Consider the following 18262-nt stretch of genomic DNA (forward strand, 5'->3'; position numbering starts at 1 on the left):
GGGCACCACATTGCCTTACATTGTGTGGTTCTTACACAGCTGCCTGCTGCGTATGGGGCAGCGCTGGCTCCAGTGACCAGCCCCATCACTCGGTTGCCCCCCAACAGGTTGCACCCATCAGGGCCACCCCTGGGGGGGGAGGATGGGACCTGGAACAATCCAATTCCGTCCCTACTGTGCCCTCGTCCCGGCTACACACCACCCCTTCTTTTAAGCCCCACCCCACTCTGCCCCTGCCCTGTCTCTTCCTACCCCTGCTCTAGCCCCTCCCAAAACCACATTCCACATCTTCTCCCAAGCCCCCTCCTCCAAGCGACCTGGCCCAGGGGACTAGCGGGGGGCCTGGCACCGGCACAGGGGACAGGCCCAGTCCCACACTCACCAGTGACGGGAAGGGTAGCGACCCAGGCCCAGCCTGCTCTTCTCCACTGGCTTCCAGCCACACCGCTCCGCTTCCCACCATCATGAGTGCAGGGGGTGGTTCCGTCTCTTCCCCCAAACTCCCTTCTTTAGGTGACACAGCTGGGAACCAGGGGAGCAGAGGGCCCAGGTTGTTCCACTAACCACCATTGCCTGTGAGGGCAGGAGTAAGCTCCTGGCCCCTGCAGCTCTGAATGCAGCTCTCCCCCTCTCCAGCAAGGGGCTGCGTAGGGCACCAAAGCTTCTATGGACGGCCCTGGTGGCCAGCCCCCCACCTTCTTGGCTTGTGTAAGAGCCCCCCCCCCCCGTGAAAACACCCTTCTGTCACTGTCTGACACCCCTCACCCCTGATCCCAGAGCCTGCAATTCAAAGGGGCCCTGAACCACCTCCACTGACTTGTGGACTTCCCCATCCCCCCCCCAGAATTAGGAACCAGTGGTGCTCCTCTTTCCCATTGCAATTCCTGGCCTCCTAACACAGGGAATCTCCTCAGTCCCCCACAGAGACCTGAGGAACACAGTACATCCCCCTGCCAGGGCGTTCTCCCCTCCCCACAGCAATCCCTTTCTAATGCAATCACACACACATGTCGTGCAGGGAACGTTGATCCCCAACCCCACACAAGGATCTGCTGTGAGCTCCCCACACACAGGTTGCTAACATATATGACAACATGCATGGGAATTATCACCCATGGGCATGCTAACATGCATGAAACATATATGAATTGTGCTAACATGAATGGTAGGTGCGAAAACATGTGACAACATGCATGAAATATGCTACCATGAAGGGAGGATACTAACATGTGACAATATGCATGGGAACTAACATAACTGGAGGATATTAATGTGCATGACAACAGACATGAAGTATAATATGCATAACATCATGATCCAGCGCTAAGATGCCTGAGTGCTTACATGAATGACCACTTCTATGGAAAGCTAGCAAGTGTGACCAAGTGCATGGTGGATACTAACATATCCAGGATTGCCACTAGCAATGGCAACATGAACGAAGACAGCAATACACATGGGCTACGTCTACACTGGCATGATTTTCCGAAAATGCTTTTAACGGAAAAGTTTTCCGTTAAAAACATTTTCAGAAAATCGCATCTAGATTGGCAGGACGCTTTTCCGCATAGCACTTTTTGCGGAAAAGCATCCATGGCCAATCTAGACGCGGTTTTCCGCAAAAAAGCCCCGATCACCATTTTCGCGATCGGGGCTTTTTTGCGGAAAACACTACTGTGCTGTTTACACTGGCCCTCTTGCGCAAATCATTTGCGCAAGAGGGCTTTTGCCCAAACGGGAGCAGCACAGTATTTCCGCAAGAACACTGACGATCTTACATGAGATCGTCAGTGTTCTTGCGGAAATTCAAATGGCCAGTGTAGACAGCTGGCAAGTTTTTCCACAAAATCACATGATTTTGCAGAAAAACTTGCCAGTCTAGACACAGCCATGCTGTTCTTCACCTGCATGACAGCAGGCCTGGGGTAATAAGTTATATACTATGCAAGTATTAGTCTTTCTCCCCATGCCATAGCTGAGATGCAGCCAGCTCTGGGGAGGCACAGCACAGCAAGGGGAGTGGGATTTGGGCCATCTAGAATCTTCTCCTGCAAAACATTCTGGGTAATGACATAAGTAAATGGTTAAACCTGCTGTGCAGCTTTGGGCAGGTGGTTTCTGGGACCAGGTGGGTATATCCTAGTCAAATGAATGACAACACAGTAGGGTTAAGCCCTGTGTCCTGGCCTAACTGCAGCTGGGATCCACCTCCTCAAGTCTTCCTCACTTTGTACCCTTGGCTGTTAAACAGTCCCTGTGACCCACTCCGGAGGCAGCTGCATCTCAGCACCAGGCAAGGTCTCCCTCACTGTATCAACAGCCCTAAGCTTTGCTCCAGAGGTGGCTGCATCTACGGGCTTTGCACTTTGTTAATCTGAATCCCATCCCCTCCTGTGTTGCCTGCTTTAAATCCTGCCGCTGGCACATCCCAGGCCTTCGCAGGGAGTGGTGTTGATGGATCCCCTACGGGCAGGTCAGCTGATTGCCACCCACACGGTGTCTGTGTCGATACCCATTAGAGGGCAGGGTGGCAGCAGCACTGTGTCCCAGCTGCAAGGCAGCACCTGACTCTCAGCTGGAGCGGGGGAATTATTAAGCCACATGCTCCTCCTTGCATTTAAACCTCTGCACATGCCAGCTACTATCCGGTCATCCTCCTGCCCCACCCTGTGCCAGCCTGTGCGCACATGCCCTGCTCATGTGCTTGAGAAGCAAAGATGCAAGGTAAGAAAAGGCTGTTACCACCCACTGTGAGCCAGGATGTGCCTTGTCACCTGACATGCCAGCTCCTTGCCCCCCTGCTGGCACCCACTCTGCTATCCCCTCCGACTGCCCATGTGTACTTGGTACCACCAGGGTCATCCCAGTTAAGGCTCTGGAAGGAAAGTCCCACTAGCACACCTGCAGCACTGGCCTGCCAGACAGGTACATTATGGGGGATGGAAGAACCTACGTGGGCCCAGTAGTCTGCTCCAGGGTCATAGACTCATAGAATCCCAGGGCTGGAAGAGACCTCAGGAGGTCATCGAGTCCAGCCCCCTGCCCAAAGCAGGACTAGCCCCAACGAAATCATCCCGGTAGTGGAGTGGAGTGGAGTGGAGTGGAGGGAGGGATACCAGGCTGGAAAGGCCCATAAGTCCGACTGGGAGCAGTTATTTAGCTGTATCTGCTCCCAAGGATTGGGACCGTGAAGGGCAGGCTGGGAGGGGAGGGAATGACAGCAGCACACCAGAGGATGGGAAGCAGCAGTGCCAGGGGGTGGGAGGGAAGAAATTCTGTCATAGATGGGGAGGCAGCACTATAATGTGCAAGGGCTGGGGTGCTGTGGGTGAGGGGGCAGTTGTATTGTGGGGGAGGCAGCTCTGTGCAGGGGGGCAGTGCTGTCACGTGGGTTGGGGGGGAAAATGCTCATGTTCTCAGCACAGGGGACAGGATAGATTTTTTCTGGCTGCAGAGAGATTGATGGCGTCAGAGATCGACCGGATAATGCGTGGGTGGGGCAAGTCACTTATTTCAGCAATCTCCCTCCATGCTTGGAGCAAGGTGCGGGGAGTGGGGGGGGGGGGCAGATACCTGCAGGGCTGACCTGTCGCCACATCCTCCTTCCCAGGATTCTCTAAAACAGCACATGCCCTGCTGCATCTCAGTTGGCACCTCCAAGGATTCCCAGAAACTGCTGCCATCCTGTCCATCTAAGATGATCCACTATATCCTATTCCCTTCCCTCTTAGCCTTCCAGTTCCCCATCCAGAGGCTGAATCAGAGCTAGTGCCCCCTAAAAAGAAAGACTCCAGATTCCACTCTCCACCCCCAAGTCAGTGGTAGCAAAAGCTGTTTATAGTACGAGTTCAATAACTACTGGGTCATTAGAAATAAGCTTATGCAGCCGCTGCTGGCCTCAGTAACAAAGCAGAGCTTACAAACAGTGCATGTGACAAAATAAGCAGGGGGAGAATGGGGCTGAGTGTCAGGGTTTTATTTCCAGCTCTCAGATGAAATTGGGATCTCATAGTTAGAGCAGGAGGAGCTGTGGCTGCACCTTACTCTACTCCAGAATCAGGAATAGAACGCAGGAGTTCTGGTGCTCAGACCCCACCCCAGCCCACTTAGACCCCACTCTCTGCAACACAGGGAACAGCAACCCAGGAGTCCTCACTCCCAGCCCCACCACTCTAGCCCACTAAACTCCCCTCCCTGAACTGGGGAACCAGGAATCCGCCCCCCCATTTGCCCCTGGCTCCAACCACTAGATCCCACTGTCCTTCCAGAGCTGTGAATAGAACCAGTCCTGACTCCCTAAGGGCAGGAGAGCGAATCTGATAGCGAGACAAAGACCCCAGATGTGTGTTATAATGGTTAGTTGGTCCCATTCTCCCCCCACCCCTCTTGTTTAGCTGTGACAATGGAACAGTCCCAAGAGAATCCTCCTTCTCCCAGCCCACTGCAGAATTATGAAAGAGATTTTCAACTCAGCACGTGAGTGACCCATTCTGATTGGCTGCTGATGACTTCATTCCTGGGACCCTGGAGTGGGATCTCTGTGGATGAGCCCAGCTGGGTAGTGCACAGTGGGTCTGACTCTGCATCTCTAGAGAGTGCCCCCGTGACATGCACAAACACACTGCTGAAACAACCCCCGACTCTCAACTGCACAGACCTAGCACAGAGCTATAGGGTTGGGGGATCAGCCTGGCCCAGGGCAAGACTGCATGTCTGTACATACACAGACATGTTTACATGTATACTTACCCTGCATGCATACTCCTGCCTCACAGCCATGCATCCACATGCTCCAATGCACACATACCCTACCCAAATACACACATGTATTAGGGACATCTGTCTAATTGTAGGGCTAGCTCTGGAATAGGCTTCCAGTGGATCAGATCAGTGATAGGGATTCCACATCATTACCCTCCCCATCCAGGCAGCATGCCCCATTCTGCTCTCCCTCCACCTACGGACATAACTCTGGAGTCCTAACAAATTTGCACCTAATCCCAGGATCTGGTCCAGACATGCATGGCCCCTTGAACTGAGCTGGGTGTCGTAGTGAGTGTATAGTGCCTGGTTCTCTACTTTCCTCCTTGAAATCCCCTAGGAGCCAATTCTAGGAAAGCCCCTTTAGCTCGTGGACATGGGCAGGACTGTGATCAACCCGGGTGACTCATAGGTGTGGAAAGGCACCCTGGGAGGTTGAGGGGGGCGCTCCCACAGCAGTGCCAGTGCAAAGGACAATGCAAGCACTCCTGAAACATGACTGCTCCTGAAAGAAGTTTTAGAAGAGCCAGAGCCTGGAAACGCTGCCCCGCACCAGCTCTGCCCATGGGACTAGTCCAGGTAGGCCAGGCTGTTAGGTTCTGTATGGAGGCAGCTCTGGCTCTGGGGTGCTGCTGCCCCAGAGAGATTGGAGTGGCAGGCAGAAGGACCACCCTAGAGACTAGTGGGAAGGGTCCCCACTCCCTAGAAAGGGGTTCTTCAACGTGCGAGCCCACACACGTATAAATCAGTAGACAATAAAGAAACACAGTTTGGAGCATTAGTTCCCATTGATGCCAGTGGAATTGTGGCCAGTTTACACCAGCTGGGGATCTGGCCCCTGACCTTGTGCTGTCTGAGTCTCCCCTGCCACCCTCATGACCTCACCAACAAACTTGTTGGCTTTGGCTCAAGGAGTTTCTTGTTGAGCCAGTTCCAGGCTGGCCATGTCCCCGCCCAGGTATGTGTCACTCAGTGAGTAACTGCTATGGAGTCATCCACCACACCTGTGCTAAAGTCTACCCCTGAGATGTCAGCGGGAGGGAAAATAGCATTCCCATCAAAGGCACTGATATGCAAAGGCAAAGCTGCCTGTGCTGCCCTGTGGAGCATGCTCGGGGCAGCAGAGCATGGCATGGTGTTGGTGTTAGCAGGGATTGGTATCTGTTTGCTGTGTGCAGTGGGTGTGGCTTGCCTGGATTTGGGATTCAGTGGGTGTGCAAAACAAGCACAATGTATTTGCACACTAGGCCCACAGTGCCCCACCCTCCCATTCAGCATGGCAGGGTGGCAAGGGAGATGTGTTGTGAATCAAGGGCTGCAAAGGATCCAGGTCCAACTATTCTGTTAAATTTCTTACTCATATGACTCCTACTGTCCCTGGGAAGCTCAGATATAAGCCTGTACTACTGGGGATGGACAGACAGATGGCTCCTAGCAGTGAGTTTAGGGATGGAGACACCAAGAGGCATTATGCTAATGTACTGACTCCTCCTGGATCTCAGAGTTTTTTGCTAAATTCATTTAAGCCACCCTGCCCCTCACACTTTGTAATGAAGCATTTATAGGACTTCTCCTGAGTTCTCCTCCCAGCCCTGCTGCAGACACACAGCATAATACTCAGCACAAGGCTCTTCCTTCTCACACTGCCTCAGTTTTCCCAGCTGTAAGCCTTTCAGGGAGGGAGAGTGATAGTTATAAAATTGAAACAAAATATGTCGCCATGGGAAACACCACAGTAAGGAAAAAGGTGTGGGGAGGAGCATGGATAGTGATAGATAGACAGAAGGATACCAGATAGATTTTATGGGAATAGATGGGTATGTGTCCAGGGATGGATAGATAGCCAGATCTGGATGGATGTGTGCAGGAACAGATAGCTGGTGTATGGGCATTGATAGGTACATAAATACACGTGGAGGGTTGAATGGAGATCTGGTTAGATGGATGTGTGGGGGATGAATGAATAAATCGACTTGGATGGATGGACCTAGGGGACCTGTGGGTTAGATTGGTTGCTGTCTATGGGCTGGATGGATCTATGGCTGTATGGGATTAGGCAGATAGGTCGTTCTCCATGTGTTTCTCCAGCGCCTGCCGCCGTGCACAGACAGACAGACAGACAGAGCCAAGGGGACTCCTTCCTTTCACAATGAAACCAGCTTGGGTCACGTGCTACTCTGTGTCTAACCATCCCGGAGATCCGGGCTCTCTCTCATTGGCTACAGATGATGTCACCCCTTAGCCCCTCCTCCCCCGGCTCCCCCTCCCACCAAAGCAAAGCTTCAGCACCAGATAGTGGTGGGGGTGGGGGGGAGTAAATAAGCAACTTGGGGGGTGGAACCTGCCTGGGCACTGGGGGGACGCAGGGGCTGGCTTCCAAGGACCCCCCTACCCTCAGCCCACATGGGCTGGAGCCCCAGTGCAGGGATCTGATGCAGGTAAGAGGGTGCCTGGGTACCCTGTGCCCTGGGGAGATGGGGGGCTCTGATTGGCACTCAGTGCGCGGTGGGCTTGGCACGGGGCTGCCTCTGCCCGGGGGATTTGTTTGGGGAAGGGAAGATTCCGGGCCAAGGGGAGCAGCATCTGGCTGGCTCCAGGTGCCGGGGTGCAAACCCGCGGGGGGAGGGCGCAGCGCTTTGTGGACGAGGGTGCAAAGATTTGGAGGTGGGGCGAACGGGGGTGCGGGGGGAGGGAGAGGAGACAGCCCTGAAAGCGGTGACCCCCGGCGCAGGGGGTCCTAGCCGGCAGCAGCTGGACGGTGCGTTGTAACACATTTGGGGGCCGGGGGCGCACACCTGGAGCGGGGGCGCAGGGCGCTGATGGGGGCAGCTGGGGCAGAGGGCCGGTCGGCGGCAGGGGAGGGTGAAGCTGTCCACGGTGGCGGCTGGCAGCCGGGATGGCGGGGGATCCTGCTGTCTGAACGGGGCTCCGGGGAAGGAGGGAGCGGGGAGCGGGGACAGGCCAGCACGGCTTGTGGGGACTGGCAGCGCAGCTTGCTACGGCAGAGCTTTGGGGTGCGTGGGAGGGGAAGGCTGGAGCCGCGATCATGGGTGACAGACGGGCTCCCGCTCCAGGCAGGAATGCCAGACTAAGGGTGGGGGGTGGGACCATAGTGCCAGGATAGGAGGGGCTGGAAGGTGATGCCAGGCTGGGGTGTATGGGAGCATGGTTCCAGGATAGGAGGGGATGGGCAGTGATGCCAGGCTGGGGGGTTGATGGTAAGTTGGGGAGATGTGGCGCGATGCCAGGCTGGAGCGGACTGAGGACAATGCAAGAGGCAGGGGAATGGGCACTTGGGCGGATGGGTGTGGGGTGAAGCCAGGCTGGGGAGGCCATGGCTGACTGGGGAGATAGGGAGCAATGCCACAGTGGGGGGAACAGGTGGCAGTGCCAGACTAGGGGTGCAGGACAAGTGTGATGTCAGGCTGTGGGAGGGGGCTGAGTGGGATCCTACCAGCTGCAAGTGGTAACTGGGTTCATGGCTTAGCACCCAGGCAGGAGGGGGTATTGTCAGCCTGGCCAGCTGTGACCTTACAGGGAGCTTGTGCCCACGCTGCGCTCAGCGCTGCACTGACACAAGGGGTTATTTTTGGGTTGTGATACCATATTGAGGGGCTCAGGAGGGGAGTTATTGGTGGCACTTCTGGGGCTGGCCAATGGGCTCCTGAGCTTTACACTCCCATCTCACACACCAGTGTGGAAATAGCTGCTAGAGGACCATGCATGATTGAACTCACCTGTGCTGTGACACACACCCATGTCCATGCCTGCATAAATAGACACCCACAATCAGCTATGAAGCTTGCACAAATGCATACATAGACCCACATACAATATGCAAAGCTTGCACACGCTCCCTCACCATCACAACCTAGCCTTATCACAGCTCCCATTTCCCAGTGTGCCAAAGCTTGCAAAGTGTCCACATCCACCAGAATATATATTTGCCGCAACATGCACAAGTGCATAAACAGAGATTTGCACAGGATAGCATACCAAAGCTCACAGAGATGCACACTCAACTCACATTAGTGCACGCTCACACCCTACCATGCACAGAACTGCACACGATGTACAAAAGCTTGTACAAATACATATCCCATAGTGCACATGTGCACACACACGATAAAGTACCCTGACACACACAGACACACAACCACCTCAGGCTCTTGTTCATTACCCCAATCTCTACCTTAGGGACAGGCAGCTGCTCACCAAAGAGCCACTTGCTGCCATCACTTGGAGTATTTCCCATCTTGGAATGGGGCAAAATGTGGGAGAAGGTAAACTAGCGCTATGGAATGGGGGCTGTAGCCTGACTTGGCGAGGGGCGGTGCAGGAAGAGGGAGGGCAGGACTGGGGGTATGGGAGCAGGAGGAGTGGCATGGGGACAGGAGTTGGAGGGGAGTCTAGGGACAGGAGAACCTTGTAGCAGTAAGGTGGGGAGAGGCATTGGGGCAGGAGCAGCTGCACCACCCTTCCAGCTAGAAAACCCTAACCCTAACCCTAAGCCTGGACCCTAGCTAATCAGAATTTTCACTGGTGGGAGAACGGCCCTTTCCCCAGTCCGAATCTGCAGGGAACTTTTACTGCAGTGGGTACCACATCCTGAGGTGGGGTGGCCAAGGATCCCGCCCCCTATCCCCAAGAGCTGGGGGTGCTTTGATTAATGAGGCTAGAAGTGCCCCCTGCTGACAGAGACGGGGACAGCTGCCTGAACAGTCCCCTGCCCTCCTGCCTCACTCTGCCCAGCACAGCACTTTTGGGGCCAGCTGGTGAGCTCACCCTGGGTGGTAACCTGAGGAAGCACAAGCCCCTCTCGGGCGCTGCCAGCCCCTGAGCTCAGCTGGGTATTTTTAGCAGAGCCGTGCTTTTTCTTGTCGGAGGGACTGAACATGCTGCCCCAGGGACCTGGTTTGCCAGCTAAAGAGCAGAGCATGTGGGCATGAGCGTGCATGGGTGAGCCTGCATTAGGCTGAGCGTGCACCACTCAGTGTGCTCTGATGTAAGCGTGCCTGTACGTACATGGAGGTGCGTGTGCATCAGCAGGAGTGTGCACTGATGAAGCGTGCTCTGGTATTAGTATGCACCGATGTGAGCATGCGTGTTTCCATGAGTACAAATGCGCGTGTGCATGGAGGCAAGAGCCAGAGGAGCGTGTGTGTGTAACTTTGCAAAAGTGTGTGCATTCAAATGAGCATGAGTATTAGGAGCATGCACCTCTGTGTGTGTGTGTGTGTGTGTGTGTGTACCAGAGAGCACGTGCAAGCATGGACCTGTGCACACCTGTGGCTGAGTGTGGAGTGTGTGAGCCTGTAGGGCTATGCACAGCTGTGACTGTGCATGGCTGTCCCCTTGGGCTGGTGCATGTGGGGGTACTTAAGAGTGGCTCAAGCCCAGGCCCTGCAGCCCTCAACAGCCCCTGGTGGGTTAGGGGGGGATCCTAGGCTGAAGGGGCACAGGCACTCCACTGGAATGGGGGGAACCCCCTGTTCCCACAGGTCTGTCCCTCCCATTCTCTCTGCTGCCAGGGGTGCGGATGGCAATAGCTGGCCCTGTCACCCCACTTGAGAGTAGCGCTGCTGTCCTGGGGGGAGAGTGCTCTGGGGCTGGCCAGGTGGGGAGCTGGAGAGCAGAGTCCTGGGGATACTGACACAAGAAGTGTGGGGACAGCAGAGACCATGGGGAGGGGCTGGAGAGGGGTGGCAATGGAGGGGGATGGACCATCCCTGGGACACGGGGAGAAAGGGGAGGTTAAGGAATCGCTAAGGGGGCCAGGGAAGGGCTGTGTGGGGCTGGTGGGCGGGCGTGTGTGAAGGGGAGGCATGTGGGGGTCGGGGCACAGAGTGTAATTTCCCACAAGATCCCTTCATGGCCCCAATGGGATATGCTCCCCACCAAGAGCCCTGTGCCCCGGCTGTGTGGGCAAGGTGGGGCTGCAGGTTGCTTGAGCCCACAAGGCACATGGCAGGGGGAGTTTAATCTTGGCTGGTGCAGAGAAGGGAGATGAATTGGCCTCTTGGAGTCTGACAGCCTCAGGGAGCAGGGGCTGTTTGGAACAGATAAGGCACCAAAATGGAGGGGGGGGGAGAAAATCTGCAATTAGGAGCTTGGATCCGGAGGGCTTGCCTAGAGCAACCCTAACGCAGCTTCTCTGTCTCCCCTTCCCCCGCCCAGTACCTCTGGTTTATACGGGGATCCCAGCACTGGGGTGCAGATGCCTTTGGCAGGGACTATTGAACAGCAAAGCCAGTAGGGCGCCAGTCACCTGAAATGTCAAAGCCAGTATGTGAAGGGTTAAAAAGCTATTGGGAGGGTGCAAAACGAGTTTGCTGCATCTCAGTCCAGGGGTGATGCACAGGGTGCAGTTTGGGGAGGCCTGCAGAGCGGGGGGGAGGATTGCTGGTGTGGGGATCAGCCCTTTGTGCCCCCTTAGGATCTCACAGCCCCCTGTCCCCCTCTCTCCCCTCTCCTCAGGTCACCCTTCCCAATGCCTCCGTCACCCCTGGAAGACCGTCTCTCCATCCTCCAGCGCCCCAAGACCTTGGCTTTGCGCCTGAACCACAGCTTCCCTGCCGACAAGCCACTTCTGTCGCCGCGGGCACAGAGACCCCCGAGCCACCCACCCCCTAAGGACCGCACGGGGGCTGCCCCACCCTACCAGGAGCCCCCGGCCTGCCTCCTGCCTCCACATTCCCACACCATTGATATTAAGCTGACGGTGGGGGCCGGGCAGAGCCGGACACGCGAGCGCAACCTCTCTCTGCAGCTCGACCTCCAGCAGGGCGGCAACAGATCCTGTGGGGGGCCGGAGCTCAAGGTGCTGCTGCCTCAAGCCAAGCTCAAGAAACGCTGCTTTAAAGAAAACTCACGACCGGCCGGGCGGGACACCCCATCACCCACTTCCTCCCGCCTCTCCAGCCCCGGCGCCGGCACCATGCACCCCTTGAAAGGCAGCTGCCGCGGCTGCTGGCGCTTGATGCGCTGCGACGATGCCAGCCCCAAGCCGGGGCTACGCTCCCTGGGGTGCCTGTCTTGCCACTCTAGCCTGGCCTCTCTTAGCTGCTCCCCGCCCTCAGTCAAGAAACTGGGGTGCTTGCCCTGCACCCCATCAGCCCTCAAGTCCCTGGCCTGCCTGGCATGCAACCCCTCGGTCAAGTCGGTCAGCTCCTCCTGCAGCTTCTGCAGCAGCGACCCCATCGTGGCCTACGACCCCCCAGCCCGGAGCTCGTCCCCCTCCAGCTACGACGAAGATGATTACAGTGTGCGCACCATCTGGCCTGAGGAGCTGGCCAAGAAGATGAGCCGCTCCCGCACCCAGCAGCAGGGGGCGCCCCTGATCCTGGATTGCCGCAACCTGGTGCAGTACACCAAGAGCCAGCTGCAGGGCGCCATGCACTTCAGTGTGTCGGACGCAGCTGGCAGGCGGCGCCTCCAGCAGGGCAAGCTGGCCATGCTGGATTTCATGGCCTCCAAGGACCCCCACGACTCCCTGCAGCGCCTCTGGCCCAAGGAGCAGCAGAACGGCTGCTGTGCCGCAGCGGGGGAGACCCCTGTCCCTCTGGCCCCTCCTGAGCCCCCCAAAACCCTGCCTGCCCAGAATCTCCACCTCATGTTGGACTCACTCAATAAGGAGGTGCAGGGCAGGAGAGGTAGGTGGGCATGGGGGGTGATGGTGCTGCTAAGGGGGCAGGCTGTGGTGGACGTGGTGCCCCAGCCCCTGGAGGCCTCAGGGGGTTGGATGTGTGTGGGGGGGGGGAGTCAGGGGAGTGGGTGCACAGAGGGGAGAAGAGAAAACCTGTCCTGGCTGAGACCTGACAGGGCTTCTCACAGGGATTCCTAGGGCTGGAGAGAGATCCACCCCCCACAAGTCCCCAGGACTCACCCTTCCCAATGCACCCTCCCCTCTCCCAGGTTTGACCCCCAGATCCTGCAACTCCTGCAGTGAACCCTTCCTGCCCTTCTTGTCCCAAACCTCGTCCTGTCCCTCCCATGCCCTCCCGCCATGCCCCAGCACAGGACCCTCTGACCTCATCCCAGCAGGATCCAGAGGGAACAGATGGTGGAGTTACAGGGTGGGGGGCAGTCAATGCAGCTGTCTAGGCTCCCTCCTCTCCCACCTGCTCTGAGCCTGTTGAGCGGAATTGATCCCAGCCCAGCTGGTGACATGACATCACTCCCCTCTCTGGTTCCCTGCAAGGCACTGACAGCCACTGAACAAAACTGGGACTCCTGGTTTTGATGGGGGCCAGGTATTGAGCAGCTGGGATTATATCTAATCTGGGGGTGCTACCACCCCTAGCACCGCTAATTCCACTGGCCCTGCCTTCTCCCAGAGACCCCCCCCTTCAACCTCCTTCCCTCAAGCCCCTCCCCATGTGTCTCTCTTCCCAGCATCCCCCTTCCCAGTCCCTTCCTCCCAATGTTCACAACCCACCCCAGCTTGGACCCACATAGGGACCCCACCACATTTTATCCTGCTGGGAGGTGCTGGCCCTGGGAGGGGAGGGCAGTGAACAGAACAGGAAATGTCAACATTTTTCCTCTCCCCAACCTTGTGCAGCTCAGAGTTTGGGGTGAAGGGTTGTGGGGAGAAGGTCAGAGACTGGGGGTTAGTCTGGGTGAGAGGAGTTCAGTGCTTGAAAGTCAGTGTTAGGGGTGTTTGGGGTCGAAGGTCAGGGACGGGGTGCCTGTTCAGGGCAAGGAGGGACATAGGCACCAAAAGTCTGGGTGGCAGCAGGTTTGCAACCTGGCTGGGTCGCAGGGTCCAGGGTTGTGAGTCGAGCTGAGGGACAGCTGAGTTATGAGGCAGGGCTGGAGTCTGGAGACTCCCGGAGGCTCTGAGTTTAGGATTCAGAAAACTGGAGGTTGTTAGGTCTGAGCTGGAGGCTCGGGCCAGAGCGGGGGGCGGGGGGGAGGCTAAGTTTCAGAGGTTCTAAGGGATGGTTACCCCTGAGGAAGGCAAAGCTAGGGTGCTGTGGCTGGGGAGTCAGGTGGAGTGTCTGGGTTTGGGGCAGCAGAGGGGACAGGCTGGGGGACTCGGGGGTTCAGATTGGGGCAGGTCTACATTTGGGCCCAAGTACTTTCTGTGATGCTGAGCCATTGCCTGCAGGGAGTGTGGCCGTGCTGCCCTCAGAGCCGCTGGAGGAAGCTGGGGGAGCCCTGGAGGGGCTGGATGGGGACCCCGGGGGGCCACCCCTCACCCCTGACCTGGAGAGTGCCGAGTTGAGCCCCATCCTGCCCTTCCTGTTCCTGGGCAATGAGCGCGACGCGCAGGACCTGGAGCAGATGCTGAGTCTCAACGTGGGTCACGTGCTGAACGTCACCACCCATCTGCCGCTCTACCATGCCCACAGCGGGCGCCTGCGCTACAAGCGCCTGCCCGCCACCGACAACAGCCGCCAGGACCTGCGCCAGTACTTCGAGGAGGCCTTCGAGTTCATCGGTGCGGGAGCCTAGCAGGGGTGCTCTGGGGAGCAGGGCAGCGCCGGGCAGGGTGTTGTCCCCAGAGGTGGAGGGGTTGGGAGGCTGCACCATCCTCCTGAACACTTTGCCCGTCCCCACCATGAGATGGGCCTGCATGGGAGGGGACACAGCAGGGCTGGAGGAATGAAGGGGACTGAGTATCAGGTTTGGGAGTGCAGGGGGTCGGAGTGCAGAGGGTAGGGTAGCAGGTCTGGGGGTGCCAGGGGTCGAGTGCAGAGGGTAGGGTAGCAGGTCTGGGGGTGCAGGGGCTCGAGTGCAGAGGATAGAGTAGCAGGTTTGGGAGTGCAGGGGGTCGAGTGCAGAGGATAGAGTAGCAGGTTTGGGAGTGCAGGGGGTCGAGTGCAGAGGGTAGGGTAGCAGGTCTGGGGAGGCAGGGGGTCGGAGTGCAGAGGGTAGGGTAGCAGGTCTGGGGGTGCAGGGGATCGAGTGCAGAGGGTAGGGTAGCAGGTCTGGGGAGGCAGGGGGTCGGAGTGCAGAGGGTAGGGTAGCAGGTCTGGGGGTGCAGGGGATCGAGTGCAGAGGGTAGGGTAGCAGGTCTGTGGGTGCAGGGGGTCGACTGCAGAGGGTAGGGTAGCAGGTCTGGGGAGGCAGGGGGTCGGAGTGCAGAGGGTAGGGTAGCAGGTCTGGGGGTGCAGGGGATCGAGTGCAGAGGGTAGGGTAGCAGGTCTGTGGGTGCAGGGGGTCGACTGCAGAGGGTAGGGTAGCAGGTCTGGGGGTGCAGGGGGTCGAGTGCAGAGGGTAGGGTAGCAGGCTTTGGGGTTCAGGGGATAGTGGAAGATGCAGGGGGGTTGTATAGGGCTGTGTTTAGGGCTGGATGGCAAAGAGATGGTTCCAACCCATGCTTTGTACTGACCCCCCGTCTCTCTCGCCCCACCAGAGGAGGCACACCAGCGGGGGAAGGGTGTGCTGATTCACTGCCAGGCTGGCGTCTCGCGCTCAGCCACCATCGTCATCGCCTACCTGATGAAGCACACGCTGATGACCATGAGCGACGCCTACAAGTACGTCAAAGGCAAACGCCCCATCATCTCGCCCAACCTCAACTTCATGGGGCAGCTGCTGGAGTTCGAGACAGATCTCAATGCGGGGGTCACGCCCCGCATCCTCACCCCCAAGCTCAAGCTTACAGGGGTGGAGACCGAGGTGTGAGGGGGCCCAGGCTGGGCCAGGCCACCGATCTCAGGGCGGGGCAAGGAGGGAAAGGAGCGTGTGCAATAATTGGTCAGACGGGCTTCCAACAGACCAGGCCTGCGGGCCAGATACCAGGGCACCGATGCCCACCCTGCCCACTCCACGCTCGTTGACAGAAGGCTGAGGAGAGGGGCCAGTTTTTACCCCAAGACTGATATGTGTGTGTGTGCGCGTGTGTGCGTGTGAATGCGCACGCGCGCTGGGGAGGGCTGGTGCCTGCTGTTATTTATTGGAGTGTGTGTGTGTGTATTAGGGGGAGGGGTTCCCCATGACCTGTTGTTCCCGTGGCCTCTTGGCTCTGGGTGCTGCTTTGCTGAAGTCCACTGTGGAGAAAGGGGACCCTACAGGAATTGGGGGGACACAGGCCAGTCCCCCCAAACTAGCAAATTATTTGAAAACTCAGGATGATCACAGAATTTCTTCCAGACTGATGCACAGCGCCAACAGTGGATGGAGTTTTGGGGGCCCTATTGCCCCCCCACCCTATTCTTTGGACTCTGCTGCTCCATACCTGACCGTCAACCTGTTATACTGACTGTTGTCTTAAAGTGACAGTAGCACCTTTCCTGTGTGCATGGGGGGCAGGGATTAAATTGGATGGGGGGAGTCTCCTACCCCATCCCAGCCCCCAGTGTAGGAGACACACCCTTCTCCAGGGCAATAGTAAATCAGAATAGTCTTCCATTAGGGGATATTTATTTTTAACGACTTAGGGAGGGGCTCCAAAAGGGGAGATCCTCCTTTGCTTTTGTACCATGCTGGTCGGCTTCTTGAGGCTGCTGGATACTGTCTCTTTAAGAAGCGCTCCTCTGGGGGGAGGGGAAGATTTGTGGAGGCTGGGGCGCATAGGAGGAGGGTTATTTATCTGAAATGCAGTAGGAATTTTTGGCTTTTAACCCTTTATTCTCCCTGCTCCCTCAAATGGGAGGGGGACTCTATAGTTAATGGTCCTGCAAAAGCTGGGGGAAATTTCCCCCCATTTTTAATGTCTTCCATCCCCTCCCCCTTCTGTCCAGTGCGTTTGGCTCCCCCACACAAGAGAAGGTGTAGATGGGGGGGGGGGAGTGTGGAATAAAAGATGGAGCCAATTTCTGCTGGGGTGTGTGTGACAGCGATTAGAGCCCATCACTTCTGAACAGCAAGAGGCACTGCTGCCCCATATGCACACTCATCCACACCCCCGCTCAGGCACCCTGTACACACCATGCCCACAGCCCCCCACCCCCGAGTCTGGCCGTGTACCCCACTGTGCCCTCACTCAGGAGTTCCCATGTGTCTGGACAGCCCGGCTGGGACTTCCTGCAGGGGTGGACCCCTGGGGTCTGGCTCTTAAAGGTCTTAAGGCCCAACTGGTAGCTAAGGCTGCAGAAGAGGCTTTACAGGGCCTAGCCCCCACCGAGGGAAGGCAGAGCCTCACCTGGGGCAGCAAACCTATGGGCAGCCACGCACGTACACAACACACCAAAGCCCCCCTACACAGCCCCAGCCCCATGCACGTGTTCACAACACCCATGCAGACTCAGCTCTCCCCCTTCACACAATCGCACCCTTCTGCCTACAGTCTTCCCCCTCCTGGTGATCCTGCCAGGGTCAGTGTGTGGGTCTTGCCCACTCTCCTGCTGGGCAAGCAAGGGAGGCAGGCGCGCTGGGTGGGCAGGGGAAGCCCTAGCACCCCAAGCTTGCTTCTGGGCAGGAGGAGAAAGTTAAGGCCCATTTTTCTTGGGGCCCCAATTAGCCAGGACCCCAGAGCACAGGCCCCATTGGCATAGTGGCCAATGAGCCACTGACCACAATCCTTTGCCCCACAGCCAGTCATGCATCTCCTGCCCTGCTCTGGGAGCTGGCTAGGGGACACTGCACAGCCAGGGGCTAGACCGTGTGCAAGAATCCTTGTTCTCTTGTCCCCAGAGGGGGCTCGTATCGGGCTCCCCCCTTTTCCCCATTGATCTCCGAGCTCTGTATTTAAAGAGGCCCTCCCACCTCTGGGCGGAGGAGCCGAGGTGGGTGGGGGGAGCTCTGCTGTTTCTCTTTGGAAATTGTTGTTATTTATTGAGGCCAGGAATAATTTATTAAACGTGGATTCATTTTTGTAACAAGGCGGTGATGTGCTCTGGGGAGGTAACTGGGGAGGGGACAGGGAGATCTGGGGAGGGAGGGGCCTAAAAGGAAGCCGCTGAGGAGGCCCTCCCAGGGGATCTGCGACTGGCGGGAAGGGAAAGGCACAGGGAGGAGAATCTAGGAGGGAGGCCAGAGGCCCCACACACGGATCAGGGGCACCCGAGGGCTGCCTGAGCCTGACTCACTGGGCATTAGGCTGAGACCCAGCAAAGCTGTTTGGCAGGTGGGGAGGGGGCATCGAGGGGCACTCCGCAGGTGCCAGGCACCCCGGCCACGAATCCTGCAGCACCTCGCCTGGAGGGATGGGAGTCTGTGGGACAAGCCCTGTGTGGGGCTGCGCTGAAACTCAGACAGGGGCAGGTGGGGATGCTGCTAAATGGCTGTTGGCAAGTTAGCCCCTCACTTGGGCAATGAGAGCCCCCAGCTGGGCTCCAGCCTGGAGATGTGGCACAGGCTGAGCAACCCCCAAACAAGGAGAGCACCCAACCTGCCTGATGCCCCAGCCTAGTGCCCCCCTCCCTGAGTCCTGCCTCCTCCTCTGCCCATCCTCTCCTGCTCCAGCCCCTGCCTCTGGGTGGGGACAAGGCTGAAAGGAAGGGGCCTACAATGCATCCAGCTTCCCTAAAGGGCAGCAAACAACCTGCAACACCAGGGCCAGGAGGGCTCCTCTCCAGGACAGGGGCTGGAGACAGCGCAGGGCGCCGGG

General features: G+C 57.6%; 1 protein-coding gene across 1 annotated transcript; it reads left to right on the plus strand.

Moving 5' to 3' along the window:
- The first annotated feature begins 7028 nt into the window (after nucleotides 1-7028).
- On the plus strand, nucleotides 7029-18143 carry LOC102460830 (dual specificity protein phosphatase 10-like). Its single transcript, XM_006125055.4, has 4 exons — nucleotides 7029-7199; nucleotides 11239-12413; nucleotides 13874-14206; nucleotides 15125-18143. The coding sequence occupies exons 2-4, from the start codon at nucleotides 11252-11254 to the stop codon at nucleotides 15394-15396; spliced, it is 1767 nt and encodes a 588-aa protein (XP_006125117.2). The 5' UTR covers nucleotides 7029-7199; nucleotides 11239-11251; the 3' UTR covers nucleotides 15397-18143.
- Nucleotides 18144-18262: the final 119 nt, after the last annotated feature.

This window comes from Pelodiscus sinensis, chromosome 11 (assembly GCF_049634645.1).
Source record: "Pelodiscus sinensis isolate JC-2024 chromosome 11, ASM4963464v1, whole genome shotgun sequence".
Taxonomy (NCBI): Eukaryota; Metazoa; Chordata; order Testudines; family Trionychidae; genus Pelodiscus; species Pelodiscus sinensis.

Excerpts from the sequence above, each read along its gene's own strand:
- LOC102460830 (XM_006125055.4), top strand. The coding sequence starts at position 11,252 with ATGCCTCCGTCACCCCTGGAAGACCGTCTCTCCATCCTCCAGCGCCCC. Across the intron at positions 12,414-13,873 it reads GGAGGTGCAGGGCAGGAGAG|GGAGTGTGGCCGTGCTGCCC; the intron begins GTAGGTGGGCAT and ends CATTGCCTGCAG. Across the intron at positions 14,207-15,124 it reads GGAGGCCTTCGAGTTCATCG|AGGAGGCACACCAGCGGGGG; the intron begins GTGCGGGAGCCT and ends TCGCCCCACCAG.